General features: G+C 41.8%; 1 protein-coding gene and 1 long non-coding RNA gene across 3 annotated transcripts in view; one reads left to right on the forward strand and one right to left on the reverse strand.

Moving 5' to 3' along the window:
* The window catches only part of LRRC7 (leucine rich repeat containing 7), a 90,414-nt gene that overhangs the window by 11,009 nt on the left and 61,490 nt on the right, over positions 1-17,915 (forward strand). For both annotated transcript variants that reach the window (XM_031554881.1, XM_031554880.1), the window contains exons 3-7: positions 9,559-9,761; positions 13,261-13,378; positions 14,211-14,289; positions 15,004-15,093; positions 17,710-17,766. In XM_031554881.1, coding sequence (XP_031410741.1) covers positions 9,559-9,761; positions 13,261-13,378; positions 14,211-14,289; positions 15,004-15,093; positions 17,710-17,766 — 547 coding nt within the window. The remainder of the gene's footprint in view (positions 1-9,558; positions 9,762-13,260; positions 13,379-14,210; positions 14,290-15,003; positions 15,094-17,709; positions 17,767-17,915) is intronic.
* On the reverse strand, positions 6,406-8,055 carry LOC109369292. The gene is made up of 3 exons (XR_002118188.1): positions 7,927-8,055; positions 7,308-7,669; positions 6,406-6,819 (listed from the first exon to the last, which is right to left on the reverse strand). It is a non-coding gene; the product is annotated as an uncharacterized LOC109369292 (long non-coding RNA).

The following is a 17,915-nucleotide window of genomic DNA, read 5'->3' on the forward strand; positions in this document are numbered from 1 at the left end:
AACGAGTGGAGAAAACCGCAAGACGCATTTAAGTGTAAAAACCTGGCCTGTAGAAAGGGAGAATGTGCCACCCACCATCTTCCTTGGGATGAAAGTGAAAGCAAACAGCAAGTAAACACCGACAGGGAATGCTTAATTCCATTTACTTGCGGCGGCCTTTCTTCAGCATTCTTTCTGTGTGCTCAATAACCTGTGAAATATCAGTAAATAAGTATGCACGTTTGCCATGGCATAATTAACTTCTTGCAGGAGCCCTGTACCTTTTTTGCATTGGCAGCTTTTCTTCTCCTGCAATGCTTCTTGTTACACCTTCCTTTAGTATCCGCGCTTCTGTGTCCTTCCTCCCCGGGATTGGAACATTGCAAGATTCTGATGAGTGCAAGGTTGGACAGAGTGCTGAGTGCAGATATGAATTCACCGAAAGGAGCCATAGTGCTGTTGTGAAGTAACGCAGTCCTTCCTGAAACGAACATAGCTCTTTTTTTAGAGTATAGATGTATTTTAAACTATGAAGGTGGACCAAGCGACCGCCCTGAGTTCTGCAGGTATTTAATTGAGGATATTTTTGTTCGCTACGTCACAGCCCCAGGGTAATGCTGGGACTAATTGGTGCTGAGGGGAGAGGGCACAGTGCAGACTTAATTACTTGATTCTGCCTAAAAATACGCAAGAGAGAACTGTGGCAGCTACTGTGCGCTGGAAACCAGAGGAGATGTAGTCAGGTGTCTGTAGGCAGCGAGGTATTTGCGGAGATGAATGTCAGTGTGGATGGCACGTTGCATTCTCGTACTCAAGTAACCGATTTTCATGGGTACTTGTGAGAATTACGTTTTTAAGATTGCGTTTGTGCTGTCATTTTGGCATGGCAGCTTTTGCGTTTTGGTAATCCGATTAGTGAACACACACGCAGGCATATTACAGCACAGATGTGCAGCATTAGTGATTATGGTGAGACAAATGGGGAGCAATTAAGAAAATCTGAATCCGCGACTGCGAAGGAGGATTGAAGAATGAAACTTGAAGTGATGGGCAATGAAAGGTTTTGTTTTCCTCGTGGCAAAATTTAAGATGTGTAGAGATAAGAGAGTAAGGAAGGGGAAGAGCTTTTATTTGTGGTAGAACGGTGTTTGGGAACCACTTCATGTTTGTGCAGTTAAGTTGGAGAATTTGAACACTTACGTGGGAACTCCTAGAAAAGAGAATAACTGTGCAGTAAAGGAAGTGTGATTGCTGGAAATGGTGGTTATGCACTGTAAGGTAGAGCTTGTAGAGGGATCTGGGGCACTGGGAGGAGAAGCTTGGGGGTGCAGGCCAGGATGGGCTCAGAGGTCAGACCTGTGCTTGAGATTAGTAGGGCGAAGGGGATTTTTGAGGAAGAGGGAGCCAAGAACCATACTGAGGTCAGAAGGGGAAAATGGGCAGGTGAGAAGTTACTGCTGCTGGAGGAGTAGAAGACCCAAAAAGGCTGAAGATCTGAATAAGCTTGGGGAACTGGTAATGTAAAATATTAATGTAAAATATAGAAGGTGTTTCTAGAAGAGAGAATAGCTAGATTAGAAAAGAGAAAAAGCAGCATTTATGGCACTGAGTCACTTGGAAAGTGGAGGAGGTGAACTGAGTGATGGCGAGGTGAAGCCCAAACACTGCCTGTATGAGGTGAGCGTGGTGGGGACCAAACCAGCCCTGCATGGGCTGCAGATGGCAGAAGTATGGATGGTGGTGCGAAAGCAGGTTTCACTGTGGTGCAGAGCAGGGGTCTGCACAAGGTCTGTGTCCTCAAGGTCACAACCTGCAGGTCAGCCCGAACCTGATGAGGACACAAGGAATGGCAGGAGCATCCCTGGGCAGTGGCAACGTAAGGGACAGAAGGTGGAGTTTCAGTGGTGGAGAAAGTTGGTAAAACTCAGAAATAGGGCATAACATCTATTTGTGGCGTATAGAAAATCAACGTAACCTCCTGTTCTGGATGTCAGCAGTACCTGCTGACCCGTGGCGGTACCTCCGTGTGCTGTGGGAGGAGCAGAGGCCCCTGCCCAGCACCCCTCTGTGTGGGCTCTCAGATCGGCTTTCACTGTGAGCCAGAGCTGTCCCTGTTAATTAAAACTTTTTTCTATAACTGCAGTTTGGAGTTGCAGGTTATTATCTCTGGAACTTTCATTCTGCAAGCTCAGCAAAATGCGTACAGTTTTCCTGCAGTAAGCTCCTGCTAAGCAGATTAATATGTCACCAATAATGCAGACGGATTGGGATGTAAACCTCTGAGAAGTAATTGGGTATTCTGTGCGATCCCTTTCCTCTGTGAGGAAGAAAGCCAAACTTAATGAAAGTTATACAGCTCATATTTGAATAGTCATTTGTTTAGTTAATGTATTTAGCAGGTAAATTATGTTTTCTGTGCTGTTCCTTTGAATAGCAGTTCTGGCCTTTGTATGGGCAGCAAAATTTATTACTCCATAAGGCAAGAAATAAAGCATAGTTCATAATAAATTTCACACCAGATCATCTTTAAACTAAAGGATTGCTTCAGATTAAAGCTGAAGCACATCAAAGATATAAGCTTAAATGGGAATTTTCCAGATTCGAGAGAGCGCGTTTTCTAAAGGCGGCTGGTTCTCATCTCAGTTTGTTGGGATTCTCTGCTCCGTGAAGATCTGTGCTGTGGACCGTCAAGCTGATGGTAACTTCTCGCAACTAAAAGCATAATTATTTATTTTCAACACTTGCTACTAACGTGCAATTATTGAAATTCTGTTGGTTCTTGTATAAAAACAAACAGAATAGGACTGGAGTTTTCCATAAGGTTAGACAAAAACTATTTTTTGGGGGAACAGACTACAGGATAGGCTACAAAAACCAACTAGCTGTTTTTGCTTTCGCTGAGCTGTCTGTTCACGATGTTATGGACAAAGTCTTGAGAGTGGAGATGTGCCCACAGGGATGCCCCTAACAGAGGTGAGTGGTGTATTTAAGCACTAGAAGCCAGAAGAAGAAAGCACGGCTTATGTATGCAGATATAAACTTTCTGCAGTGCTTAAGATATCTAAATTATTCACAGTGCTGTTATTATAAATGAAAAGTTGTACTGAAATTAAGAGGACTCAGAGTGCTTTGAAGTTCCCTAATTATTTCAATGAACCAGATTGAAAATGGACACCATGTAAATCACCTACACAGAGCACTTAATTAAAGGAGAGGAGAGAAAATAGAAGTGGATGTATGTTCAGTGTTAGGAGAATATTAGTAAGGAAAAGGTTTTTGCCTGAAGGAAATATGAGGGTGGGTTCTTTATCTTTCAATTCCAACCACATGCTCATCTTTGTTCCACTTCGTAGTCCCAATAACAAATCCATTTCTGCAGAGAAGCTGTCACGTGAAATCCTGACCTGTGGAAATGAATGGGAAATAGAATCGTAGAATATCTGAAGTTGGAAGGGAGCCATTAGGATCATCGAGTCCAACTCCAAATTCCTCAGCATCTCCCCGAGGTCAGGGGAGGAGTACGCTCCGCGCCTCTGGCAGCTCTAGAATCACAATTACACTAAATGCTTCTAGTTGCTCTATGGGATTTAAAGGAAAAGCGGTGCTACCATCAGCCAGGTGTGGTTTAAAAAAGAACGTGAGGTCAGGCAAAGAAAGAGGAGCTGAGGAGCCCAGTCTGCAGCCTGGTCTTGAGATGAACTTAGAGATGGATCCCGCTGGGGAGCTGCTGGCTCTGCTGGGAAGCCCAGGTGGGATGGGTCTGGGGGGGCTGTCACGGAGCTGCCCTCTGCCTTCCTCACAGCTGGGTGTGTTGGCCCTATGGGAGCTCGAAGGGGTGGTGGAGGAGTTGGTGTGTTTGTGATTTCTGAGCTTGGTATTACGGCTCGCTGCAAAGACCCAACACATTAGCATATTAATGTTGTTGATTATGCTGATAATAAGGGAAAGAGAAGGAACAAAAAATCATCACTTATCTGGAATGTATTACAAAGAGCTCAGTGAAGCGAACTGTCTGCAGCTTTGAATATAATTAATATTTTCTGAGCCCTCTGGCAAATGTTACCATTATCGCTGATTTCAGCCTTGTAATGCTCTCATTCACGCTTCTGTCCTCTGTTCTCGGGGTCTCTCAGCAAATCTTTGGCAGTAGCACATCGATCAGACTGTGCGGTTTCTTGCAGAGTTTTCTGAATGAAGTGCCAGCAGTACAGGTAGCCTGAGGCTGATGCCATGTCAGATAGCATGGGCCCTCCAGCGCACATTGCCTGTTCTTTCTGTTCGGGTTTGGGCTCAGACTGGAGAGCGTGGGGCACTGAGACCTCCCTGGGTCAGGAATACATCATGGGATTACAGCAAAAACTTGCTTGGTAGTCAAATAAATTCATCATTAATCTGCATTGAGGGGGGAAAAAAAAAACCAACTCAGAATCACAGAAACACCAAGGTTGGAAAAGGCCTACAAGATCATCCTCATGTAGTAGGGGATAATTCTGGAATTCCTGACGTTTTGGCTGCCTTTTTTTTTTTTTCCACATATCTTCTCGATGCTTTTGAAAACAATGACGGAAAGCTGTTGTTTGCTTCTACAAATTAAAACTGTATGTTCTTAATGGGGGCCTCAAAGGCTTGCAGAGCCCCTATGTGTGGGGCAGGGGCTCTGCAGCAGCTCGCTGCCCCTGTGTGCGGGTGTGGGGATGCAGCTCGTGTCTGGAGGTTTGCTGGCTTCATAATTATAGGGAGATCTTACCAATACTGAATTTGGGAATTCTTTCTCTAAATGGACTGTCGATAAGAAATCTACTGGCTTCCAAAGGCAATTTGAAGCTAGTTTTTATAACTCCAAATTGCTTCCCCAGTAAGTGAGAGCTTCCTAGTTCTCATTAATGGCATTAACAAAAAGTAAAACCCACTGAAGGGATCATTTTGCACCTTGTACAATAAAACCAGTTAGGTAAAATATTCTCAGAGAGAGATGACTTCTTCCCCATTTTCTTAAGTAAATTTTGAGTTGTTTTCTGAGGGGCAAAAAGCCGACTGGCTCTGTGTGAGTGTTGTGCACCCAGTGCAGTGCAAAGGGCTCCCGAGGTGAAGAACAACCTGTAGGTATTTGTCTTCTGAACAAACTGCTGCCTCTGCTCTTCTTCCCAGCACCTCACATTTGTCAACTCGCATTTTCCATCTTTAAGTCAAAGCAATTTGCTTCTGTCTTCTGGGTAGGTGAGGAAAACTCCCATGATTATTGAGTAACAGGGATTAGTGTTTTTACTGCACAAAAGATACATTAACTGGCAAGAGATTAGATTTTATCCCAATTATTTTCATAAAACTACTGTTTTTCTTATTTTAGGGATTTGCTTTGTAAGAGAATAAACTGTAGATAATGATAATGTGATGTTTGCATGGAGCTGGTAAGTAGCAGTTATGTTTGTGCCTCTTTCTTGTTTCTTGAACCTAATTCAAGAAAGGATATATATTTTTAAAAGCTTTTAGGAAGGAGGTCATAGCATTTTTGAGCTTTTGTGGGGAAAGTATTTGTTTTTCATTTTATTATTCTGAACAATTGGGTAATTGTACATCGTATTTTGGAGGCTGTGGATGCCCCATCCCTGCAGGCATTCAAGGCCAGGCTGGATGTGGCTCTGGGCAGCCTGGGCTGCTGGTTGGTGACCTGCACACAGCAGGGGATTGGAACTGATGAGCACTGTGGGCCTTTGCAACCCAGGCCATTCTATGACTCTATGAATGAAGTTGTTTAATTGTTAGTTACAAAGTCAAAACATTTCCTTAATCAGAATTGCAGAGAAGCTCCCAAGACGTACATTTCTTCCCAGTGCTTTTGCATGTGAAAATGGCCACGTGCTCCTGGCACCTTGCAGAACAAATGTGTCATGGCTTCCCAGGTTGCTGTGAATTCTGTTGACAATTTAGTGCTCTTCCACTAAATTCAGTGAGACTGAGCAGACGGCCTCATCCTTGACACTTCTTGATTTCTGAATATCACTGGGATCTTTCAGAGCGCGTGGTACTCGCTGCATAGCACACAGCTTGCTCTCAGCAGTGACCTCTGATACTCTGCTAAAGAGAAGCACACTTCTTTCACTGCTTTAAATGGGGGTGGGCAGTAGGCATGGCTGCTCCTGTCAGGAAGAAGACAGAGCTTATTGCTTAGGGTGCCAAGCAATGTGCTGGAGCAGCAGTGGCACACTGGCAGCCCCTGGCTGGCAGTCCGTCAGCCCTCCTTGCCTTCTCCCCAGCCATCTCAAGGAGCAGTCCTCTGGCAGTAAGTAACTCTCAGAACAAAAGGAAGGCTCTATGAGAAACTTGAAGGAATAAAATGTAGGTAAGAAAAGTGTAATTACCAAAACTGGGATTAGTCCAGGGAAGGAATTAATACTACTGAAATTAATGAATGGTTTAATTACCATTAGTCCACAGGGCATGAAATTTCACTTCTTTCAATCATATCACAGGTCCTTTAATTCCTTACTGGTGCTTTCTGAATGGATTGCGAAGAATAGTATGAACCCCAGGGGATGCGTAGCAGGCTTTTCCAGCATGATTACTCACTTCACTTTTAATTACAGAGGGTAAATAGAGGAGCAGAGTATGGACACGTGCAAAACGCCCTCTCACTGAAATGTGTTCAGCTCCGTGCCTTCCCATGGCCGTACTGCCAGAAAGTGGAGTAAGGAGATGTTTCTGTAGTGGTGTTACTTCACGCTGATCCTTCTTAGCAGCACCTCAGTTCAGGGTCAAGTACCTTCCCTACTGCTGCATTAATCTTTTCTTGAGTAGAGATTGCTGATCTATCCAAGCACTGTTCTGTTTGTTTGTTTGTGTCTGAAGAGGACAGATCCAAATAATAACCAAATAATCTCAACAATTGACTTTAGTGATCATGACAACTGTATCTTATCACTGCCTTTGGGAAAGACAGCGTAATTAAATTACTTTTGTTTATCCTTCGCAATTTTCCTCTCTGATTTTTAAAACCAATCTTTCACTGAATAAGAAATCATGGAGCATTTTATGGACTGTGACAATGGAAAAACTTTTGTACAAGCAAACCCCCTATCTTTAGCAGTGCTTTTGCTGTTGTAATTGCTATTTTTAGTTCTGTTCTCTCACTGCGTCTCTATTTGTACATTTTCTAGCTGTTCTGCTGTTATTGTTCTGGCTTTCTATTAAAATGGAATGTGAGGTTTGTTTTATGCATGTGCCTACAGTGGAGGAGAATAATGCAAAGCTAAGTGCTTTGTAATGCCTATGGGAAGGATGTTTTTCCGAGTAGTTTTTGAAGTACATGTCACTGCTCAATTGTTCATTACCTTCAAATGCCTTCAAAAGCTACAAATAATTTGATATTCCAAGGGCATCTATTTGTATTGTGTCATGCTCTGAAATATGCAGTTGCAAATGTTGCTTCCTCTGCTTGAATACAAAGAGGCAGTGCATCTTGGTAGCTGATTTCATTTTTCTTGTGAAAAGCTTATTCCATGACCAGTGCTTTTACAGCCATCAGCTGTTCTGATCTTGTGTTCTCACGTGAGCTCATGGGATGGCTTCTGGGAGGAAACACAGACTTCAAGCGACCAAATGGGCTGACTGCATGGGTTGTGCTGGGGAGTGAGAAGGCTTTGGAGGGAGTGCATCAGGCAGGAATGGGCAAGGACTCTGAGCTGAGGTAGAACTGGGAAAAGGGAAAGCACAGGATTAGAAGTTACATAAAAATTGAACTTTCAGTTATAAATTAGCTTGAAAATGAATCTATTTCCATATCTCTACGTCTTCTATTTTGATATTTTAAGAAGTTTATGTAAACTTTGTTATGAAAGTGCTTTCATTGTATTAGCTGCCTGTGATTAAGACAGCTTCAGTGCTACATCTCCAACTTTGGCATCTGTTCAAACTAAATTACAAGACTTTTATCTCTGTTTTAAGCTTTACCCTTAAGTCAGAACCAGCCAATGGGCAGCTGGGGGCACTGCCAGTGTGCTCCTCTCAGCATCTTGAGACCATGGCAACCAGCATTTGTTCTGACAGCATTTGTGTGTCTGTCTCCTTGGTGTTGCTGAGCGCCAATAGAACCTTTGAGTCTTGTTTACCTCCCAGATAACAATGATACAAACAGCACAAAAGGTTCTGGAGAGCTGTACACAGGGCATTAGCAGACCAAGGAAATACTTTTTTTTTTTTAATGTTACTTTTCACACAAATAATGCCTGCAGCATCATGAATGATCTACATTCACTCGTAGGCAGATCCTCTCGGCTCTGCGTGGGGAGCAGTCCGAGAGGAAACTTCTTTCTCTTCAGTTACTGGGTTGTATTTGGGAGGCTTCTTTAAATGGGTGAGAAGACAAAGGAAAGCACAGATTGACACTAAATTCTATAGCTCCTGCTATTTTTGGAAGATATTTTGCAGAACCTCACTGTTTTTCTCCACTGACATTTTGCATGAATGTGTGGTTGCTTTTTCCCTGTGAAAGAGGCTCCTGATGTGCTTTGCTTTACTTGGTCTAATTAAGTGCATTCTTTCCATAAATGTTACAAAACTTTAAGTGCTTTACAAAATAGGAGGCAAAGATTTTGTTCTTGTTGGCTTTATGGTAATATGTTTCAGAACAGCATGATTTATCTATAGTCTGGTTAGCATAACTTTGCAATGTTGGTATCTCTTTGAGATGTAGACTGCTTGACATACGTAAAATCTGCTTACTGTTTGCTCATTTCGAAAGTAGTTGTTTAAAACACTCTTATTTTGCTGAAAAATATTAAAAAACGCTTGTGTGAACTGCTACTCACATGAGGGAGAGGTGTGTGTATGGGTTGTGTATGCAAGGAAGGGCAGCAGAACCAACGTCTGGTCTAGAAGCTGGGGAACAGGCAGTGGGGAAATTTCCCAGTAGCTTATTCTGCTGCAGTAAAATTAATGGGATTTCTGCTAAGTCCCTTATCTCAGTTCCCGCAGCCTGAGATAATACAAGAGAAGCTGGAAGGACAGGTAAACAAACTGATGGCGTTCTGTTATTTTCTTATCAGGTGGTTTGCGCGTTCTTTTCTTTATTTGTGCGCTCAAAAAGACAATGAGCTGCACCCCAACAGAAATTGTGGAAAGCTGAAGAAGTTTGTTGGTTCAGGGAAATCAGACACGATGGAACTACATGTTTGTCAGGGAGAACTGGAGTCCAAGTGGCTGTGACTGATTCACTTCACTGTCTCGCAGCCCAAACCAAGCAGGGGGTGGAAGCACGGAGTGCACTTTAGCTGGAAAATGTGTTCATTTCTACCTGCAGGATTTGCGTAGATGGTTTTCATTGTTACAGAAAGCAAGAACTGAGGATGGCCTTGGCGTGTTTTGTTCTGCCCCCATGTAGGGGAGCAGACAGTACATTGAGATTGCTTTTTGTGACCAGTTGGTCGTGCTTTGTCGCAAAGCAGGCTAAGATCTGGAGAATCAGATTACAGATACCTGTCAGAAAAGTACACATCTTGAATGGGCTGCTATATTTATAACGATGATGAAGAAATAGGCCCAAACACGATGATAGTTTCAGAAAATATCTCCCATTTCTTTCAGTGCCCTGCTTGGAGATGACAACCAAAAGGAAGATCATTGGCCGCTTGGTGCCCTGCCGCTGTTTTCGCGGTGAGGAAGAGATCGTTTCCGTCCTGGATTACTCTCACTGCGGCCTACAGCAGGTGCCAAAGGAGGTCTTCAACTTCGAGCGCACGTTAGAGGAGCTTTATCTGGATGCCAACCAAATCGAAGAGCTACCCAAGGTAACCTGTGTCCTTTGTGTGTTGCACTTGGCAAAGTCGTGTTCTTGAATGTGCGCTGAAGATGTGCTGCAACTCTGAAACGTGGCTGGTGAATGATAAATACGACATGGTGCTGTGAGAGGCTGGGAGTACACGGCCACGTGGGGCAGGTGGTCTTGCATTTGGATCATCAGTTGCACTACCTTCAAAAAAAAAAAAAAACCAAAAAAAAACCCAAAAAACCCTTGGTAAGGATGAGCTGTTGATGCATCTTTGGTAAGGGTGAGCCGTAAATGAGGTCCTGCAACCAAGTTCTATAGTGATCCTTCCTGTGTAAAACTTCTTTTACAGATTCTTTTGTCTTCTGTTGATTAATATTTACTATAAGAAATTAAAAGTTAGTGTAACTTGAATGTTCTGGAAACAAAAGAGGGCAAGGTAGTGGAAAAAAAACAATTAATAATAGGTGCTAGCTACATAATGAAGCATGAAGTAATGTAATCCGTTCCTTAATTGAATTTTTCTCAACAATAATGAAAGATGCTTACAAGTCTTTTAATTAAACATTGTTCCACTGTAATCCATTTTTCATCATCTCCCAATATGTTCCTGACTTACACAACACAGAGACTTCTATTTCCCAATGTAGAAAACGTACTTTTCTCATTACATGGAGTTCCCATATTCAGATACGAAGGTTCATTGCTGAAGATTACTCACTCAATCAAGAAGCTATTTACAGATGTTAAGGCAGGGTAGCTACAATCTTCAAGTGTCATGAAAAAATGATATAGAGAACTGCCTTATCTCTCCTCCTAAAAAGGACAGCAGAGAACCAGAGATTGTTTTGTCCCCATGAATATAAAGTGGTTTGGGTATAGATAATTTCACTATGAATGAAAGTACCTTCAGGACTGCATCTATTTTAATAAAAATATATGGTTAACCTTGTATATTTAAATAATGCTATTGAAAAATCATACTGAAAAAATAAGTGTAGTTTTTAAATTAGCCACCAATTATTAATATATTTGTATTTGGCCTCATGAAAGTAGGCATCACGACGCTATTTAGAAAAATGGCAGTTCTGAGTACAAGGCAAATATATCGGGATGTAAGGTGAGGGCCAAGGGTAAAGGGTCCAAAATAATGAAACTCAAATGCAGGTGACAGTGTCAGTCAGAGCTGAGATGTGCACAGCACTGTGCTGTGGTATCATCTATTCATACGTGGTATTTGTGAAATGAAACAGCAGATAAATACATACTTTGGGGCAATTTAAATGAATAGGGCTCCATTTTTTTGCACCTCTTGCTTCATTTCTTTGTTCATAAGTAATAATTTGAAGCAAATACTACGTACTGAAAAAGTCCTTATGATCAGCCTTGAGTGTGGGTAAATGCATCATTTAACACAGTCTTGGTCTTGGGCAATTATGGGAAGAAAAATGAAAAAGAAAAATTGGTTGGCTTTTTTAATACCATCTCCACCTCTTTGTCTGAAGAGTTTATTAATCATTGCCGTAAGTGAAACAGTCCAAATAATTTCTTTCTCAAATTTTCTGCTCCAAATAATTTTTGCCACATGTCGAGCTCTGTCCTCTACTTAAATTAAGCTGTAGGTGACACAAAGTCATTTTTCCTTAAAATGGCACTGCATTTCCTCACACTGAGTTTGCATTACGTGCTGCGAACTCCCGTGAGCGGGCCTTTCCTTTCTCTGGAAATGTGAAGTCCAATAACTGTTTCCAAAAAGAAATCTGTTTCGTCAGTGTTCTATTTTTATTATTTACCAATATTACGTACCTCAGTGACTCAGTGGTCTATTAAAGCTTGCTGTCATCAGAACACTTCTACCATATTTTACACCCTCATGGAGAAAAGCACAGATAGAGATTCTGTTACATCCTTACATACCAATGTTACCTGTTTCTCTAGAAACCAGTACACTTCGTAGCCTTAAACAGATAAATCAAACTCATTTTGCCTTTTGTATTTTTGAATTCTTATCTTTGTGCAGCATATGTATTTTTTCTTTTTAGGATTTATGGTATAATTCTGCGATTCTTAGTCTCATTTCCCCCTGGCTTTAGACCAGGCTTTTCTTTTCCTTGCCTTTGCCCTCATTACATGAGCTGCCACTGCAAATACGACCCTATTTTGCATGAGTCAAGCGAATCAATGACATGAAAAAGAGAATTGATTTTGATGTAGGTGGAATTCCTGCCAATCAGTGTACAGAAAAGCACAGATGAGACGAAAACTCCTCCCAGTAACTGTCATCTATAAATAATTACAAAGTGAAATCTGTTTTAACTACTACTGGGCAACATTAATAAAGATAAATCTAATGCTTTGGTAAAATAGGTATGAGGAGTTCTTAGTTGTAGGCTACAGCACTTCATGTCTCGTGGGGAAGTGGGGAAATGCAGAATAACGCCCGTTGTTGTCCCTCACACCTTGGCCCTGTCAGCACAAGTGGGAGGGAAGCAGAAGTGGTGCGTGGGTGCAGTGTGACGGATAACCCTGTGAGGAGCCGTAGGCTGCCATGAAGAGCTGTAGGCTGCCGTGAGGGAGTGGAGGGCTGCCATGGGGCCTCTCCTCAGCCTCCTCTGGGTTGAGCAAACCAAGGGACCTCAGCTTCTCCCAGCACATCTTCCCCTCCAGACCCCTCCTTTGTAGCCTTTTTTCGGACACTCCTTAATAGTTCTGTGTCCTTTGTATGCTGTGGCACCCAAAACTGCACACAGTGCTCAAGGTGAGGCCGCAAGCTTGGAGCTCCGTGCCTCCTTTGTCCTTTATGGTAATGCTTCAGTGCAACAGCTGGGAAAAGGCACTGGAGTTGCATTTTGCAGCTCTACCTGCATGGTATGGTTTGGTTTGTATGCACACCAAAGCTCTGCACATTGCCCTGGGCTGCAGCAGCGGGGCTGGAAATCACAAAAGCAAACACTGGAGCGTGGTAGTCCCTCACTTTTCAGTCCTGTCCAAAATGCTGTGCTTTAAGAAGAGGTCCTGAAAGTGAACAAGTGCATTCCTTGTGAGAGGAGGTCTGCAGATCAAAACTGCCAACACAAAGTGTTCTGAGAGGTGTTTCTCATTGGAAGGCCCTTTGGGTCTGGTGCCAGGGCTGGTGGCTGCAGCTCAGGGCTCAGCTTTGTGAGCAGGCATTATTCATGTGGCTCCCTCGTGCGATCACCCCTTGGTCTTCTGAGAAGAGATTCACTTGAAGGAAGAGCAGGTTTCGTTCTTTTTAAAGTGAGTCTGCACTTTTAGCAGAGCGTTCCATGGTGTTTGGGCATTTCTGCCACTCGCCAGCTGCACTGATCTTCCTTTCAGCCACGTGTAAGCTGTGCCCATGTGCTCAGCAGTCTTGAACAGCTTCCCAAATCCTGGCTTTTCATAATACTTTTGTATTTTTGAGTTCTTCTGCAGTTTTGTAATATTTGTTGCTTCAGTTTATAAAGATGATTCCAAACTGATTTTTCCTGAAACGCTCTGAAGTATTTTTTATGTTACAGCAACTGTTCAACTGCCAGGCACTACGCAAGCTGAGCATACCAGACAATGACCTCTCCAGTCTGCCAACCACCATTGCAAGCTTAGTTAATCTCAGAGAACTTGATATCAGTAAAAATGGTAAGAGATCAAAAGGATAACTGTCTTAAAGAATTGTAACGAGTAAACAAACAACAATGAGGAAGCTTAAATTCTAGCAACTGTATTCTAGAAAACATACTCTTTTTTTCTACGTTGTGCTCTATTTTCTTACCTGATGCTTTTAACAGGTGTGGGTGGATAGCCACCTCACTTGCTTTTCTCCCAGTGAAGTGAATAAATAAAACAGAGGCTCCTCTAGTGTAATTCACTATGATAAGTTGTGACCGATAAGCATTGCAGATAGAGGAGCAGGGCCACGTTTTATTGCACTTATGAAGCATTCCCCTTTCCAAAGTGGCTCAGTGCTTAGTGGTTGGCTCTTGTGGATCAGGTTTATTAATGTATTTAAGGATATAAGGCTGCAGATCAACAGCTGCCAGGATTGATGTAGCCAGCAATGAATTTGCTGATGTGCATTTCCAAATACATATTTACGTGCTTAAAAAACTTTGCGTATCTGAACCTGTGTATTTGTTTTGAAAATCAGGCTTAGGCTCTCTTGAAAAAATTATCAGTGTAAGTCTAGAGATGGGCAAAGAAGAAAAGGCTGGGCGTTTGGGAAAGAAATGAAAGTCTCAAATGTCGGTACAAATCGTGTCACTCTAAGTCTAGAAGATCTCAAGTATCAATGCAGAATTTGTACTACAAGCCATATTGCCTGTTGTGGTCTATTTATTTACTGCTAAAGTACCTTCTGGGCTGTAATACTGAAGTGTGTATATCACTGTTAGATCTGAAGTGAACTCATTTAGAATCAAAACAGGTTGAACAGGTTTCATGTGTATATAATACTTCTTTCAATGTTTTTCAGGAATTCAAGACTTCCCAGAGAATATTAAGTGCTGTAAATGTTTAACAATTATTGAAGCCAGTGTCAATCCAGTATCTAAGTGAGTATCAGGAGCCTTGTTTGTATTATTGCTAGTGCAGAAAATGTATGCAAAGTTAACTAAAATCTGGAGGCCCAATGTCAAGTGTATTTACAGAATTAATGAAAATTGTTTTTCAACTGTTTGAAATCCAAGATGGATGTATCTCTGCAGAGATATCTGCTCAGTGTGGGAGCACGGTGTGTGGCCAAGTGATAAGGAACGTGTTGGTGCAGCAGTGGGGGTGGTGCAGCCTGCAGGCTGGTAATGGATGTATTTGGGAGTAAGCTGTGCTGCATCCTCCAGTGCCATAATCTCCAGGTTGGGACTTCAGAAGTCCTTACTCCTGCCAAAAACCTGCAGTCACCAAATGTCTTTGTTGTAATCTCGTGATATATGAAATAGTGGAGGAAGTGAAAGAATGAAACTTCAGTATCTCAGAGAGGGAGTATCTCAGGAGGAATACACCTTTGGCTTAAAAGCTTCCACTTGCAAGGGAGAAAAGGCCGACACGACTGGATGTGCAAAGGAGTTGAATTTCATGTGGTTATAGCAATGTGGAAAAGATGAGAGCAGTCAAAAATATCCATAAAAAGCTGCTCAGTAAATTCTTCTTGATAATTTGGGTAGAAAAAGAGGGTGAGAAAGAAAGTCATCTTTCTCTTTCTAAATATATATTGTTATTATTTCCATAGCAACTTCAGTGTGAGCATTAAGCTTTTAACTGTTTTTTAGGCTGCCAGATGGCTTCACACAACTTCTAAATCTGACCCAGCTCTATCTAAATGATGCCTTTTTGGAGTTTCTCCCAGCTAACTTTGGAAGGTAAGAATTAGTCATCAAAGCGCGTTGCTCCTTCATATGAACCCACTTCAGGTTTTAAAGGACCATTTTAAAACTGTAATTTATTTTTTTTAAGCAGCTACAACAAAAAGTACAGATTTTTGTCTCTTCAGCCCTATTTTGATGAATTGTTACTGTTAGAGAGAATTTATGTCAGCAAAAATTCTATGATGAAGTGAAGCACTTTGCTGGTTTAGGGAAAAGGTGGACGGGAATAAGAATTGGAGAAAAGAAAGCCTGTCCTTAGTCAAATGTGTTATTAAGTTGTGGCAAGTGCAGAAAATAACAGTGTGGTGTATGCCTATTGAGAATGGACAGAAAGAAAAACGTGTTGTGAGTCGGAAAGAAAGATAAGGAAGGGCTGAGTGTGGTGGAGCAACAAAGGCAAAAATAGAAAAGGAAGGAGCAGAGAGAAGGTTCAAAAGACAGCAGAGCAGAAAGGATGTAGGATGGCAGTACAAATAAATGCAGCAGAAACTGAGCTAAAAGGTGTTACGTAAGCATGAGTCGAAGGCAGAAAACCAAACTGAAGACAATTTGATGTGGCCATTGAAGAGTGCACCACAATCCTTACATCTCTGCTGTGCTGCCAGCAGAAAGGTGGTGCAGCTCTTCTCCCTCTGATTGCCCAGTGGGACAAATAGCTCAGAAGGCAGAGGGTTAAAGGAGGAAACAGTGATGTTACAGAATTCATCTGGTATTATCATCTAGTATTAGTTTCTTTCCTGGTCCATCTTGCTACTCCTATGTGCGTGTCACTGTTCCATTGGGAATATCACCTCAGCTCTCCAAAGCCAACACTGGTGTGGCATAATTGGTGTTGGAGGTGATGTTACTCAGGCACTGAGAAATAGAAAGTGCAAGTTGGTTGGCATTTACTTGCTGAAACTGTCACTGACACTGAACTCAGGCTCTATATGTGCTATACTGCAGTAACTTTTGGAAAATGCCCAGTTGAGAAAAGAAGAAGGGGACTTGTCATTGCTTGCAGTTGTTGAGCGTTTGGAACATCAGAATAAATCTGAACCTCGCTTTTGCAGTTCAGAATTCAGACAGCATGTACAAGTGTTAAGGAAAAACAGAGGCATGAAATACCCCTGCAATTTATCAGATGTGTAGTTTTCTGTCCATGGAACAATTAAATTCATTATGCTCTTCTGAAGCTCTGCTTGTACTTGCCTACTGATCTTTGCCTCTTAAGAACATCTCCAGCATTCTACATCTCTTAGCAGAAAGCACTTTTTTTTTTTAATTTACAAATGCAGGTTTTATCTAGATGAAATGACGTTGGTTCCAGCAGTGGTTGTTGTTCTGTCATTACTATGCTGCTACTGTCATCCCTTTGGTATCCTGCACTTACAAATCCTTGTCATGTCTCTGAAGCTTCCAACATTAGCGTGCAGAAATTGCACTGTTTATCACTAACCACACGCAGCTCTGTAACTGTGATTCTCTTATTGCCCTGCTCCAGATTTTAGTGCTTGCTTTGTCTCTTCTGCTACAGTAACGTTCAGTTAGTTAATCTGCTACAGTCTCATTTAGCCATCTGATCACAGTGGGGAATGGAGCCTACAGGAGCATCATGTAAACATCTCTGCACTTCTCACTTAGAGGTGTTCCTGGCTAAAGTGCAAGTGTAGGATTTACAGTGGTTTTACAATGGTTTTGGAAAAAGGGAAACTCATGGGTTTCTAGAATGACTGGTAAGTCTGAGGTTCTGTGAAACAGAAAATGGATATTGCATTGGGCAGAGAAGGATTTAGAGCTTTGCTGTATGGTCTCAGCTCTTCTCACAGACACATGCTTCCACTTAGGGCACTAATGGGTCTTCACTATAGAGTAATATCAAAAGGCAATATTAGTGGAGTTGTTGAAGCTCATCATAAAGTTCACCAACAAACTTTCTGAACATTTAAAAACAGTGCATCCACCAAAAATCTTACACTGTGTGGTTCTGATGTAACAGCTCTGTTTAGAAATAGCAGAGTTATGAGTGAGTGATGCAGAATCACTCCATTTCACATGGCTTGACTAGTACTGCTGGTTAGAGTTGGCACAGTGTTGGGGAATTGTGAAGTACTGTCGTATAGAGGTTCTAATTTGTGGCAGCACTTGAGCATATGTCCCACTTCTGCATTAAATACAGAAAATTAAATGGAGATTTGTTCTGTAATGCTAGTCTGTCGATGTGGGGCTGCAGAATGTAAGGCTTCAAATGGAAGACAGAATTGCAAACTGTGTAGCAGCTGCTTTTCACGTTTTCATAGATCCAGAAATATCTGAGAGAAATTAGCTTTTCCTTTGTTTGCCTTGTTGGAATTGTCAGTAAAAGTAGTTTATCGTTATTCGAGATAACTGAGGTATGTCAGAAGTTTTCAGGTGAGTTCAGATAAGGACATGAAAAGAGGATAGAGTAAATACAAAGCTATTTGGTTCTGAATGCATTTTATGTTAAGTTCAATCCCACAATTGCTGGACGTCTTGTTATTTTGCAGTAGACAAACTTGCCTTACTGCAGCCTACTGAGCAGCTTCCCATCCCAATGGGTTTCTGAACTACTTCATAAGATGAACTAATTATTTTCTCTCGTATTCCTAGACTTGTCAAATTGAGAATATTGGAGTTAAGGGAAAATCACTTGAAAACTCTACCAAAGTAAGTGATGACTATTTCTGTAATGCTCTTTGACCTGACATTTCCTGCAGTGCAAAATGATTTTACTGGTAGCGTTCTGATGATGTTATTTCTGTTCAGATCTATTTTTTTTTTTCTCCTGTTCAAAGACAACGTACCAAAGATTTTTA

Source organism: Meleagris gallopavo, chromosome 10 (genome assembly GCF_000146605.3).
Source record: "Meleagris gallopavo isolate NT-WF06-2002-E0010 breed Aviagen turkey brand Nicholas breeding stock chromosome 10, Turkey_5.1, whole genome shotgun sequence".
Classification (NCBI taxonomy): Eukaryota; Metazoa; Chordata; class Aves; order Galliformes; family Phasianidae; genus Meleagris; species Meleagris gallopavo.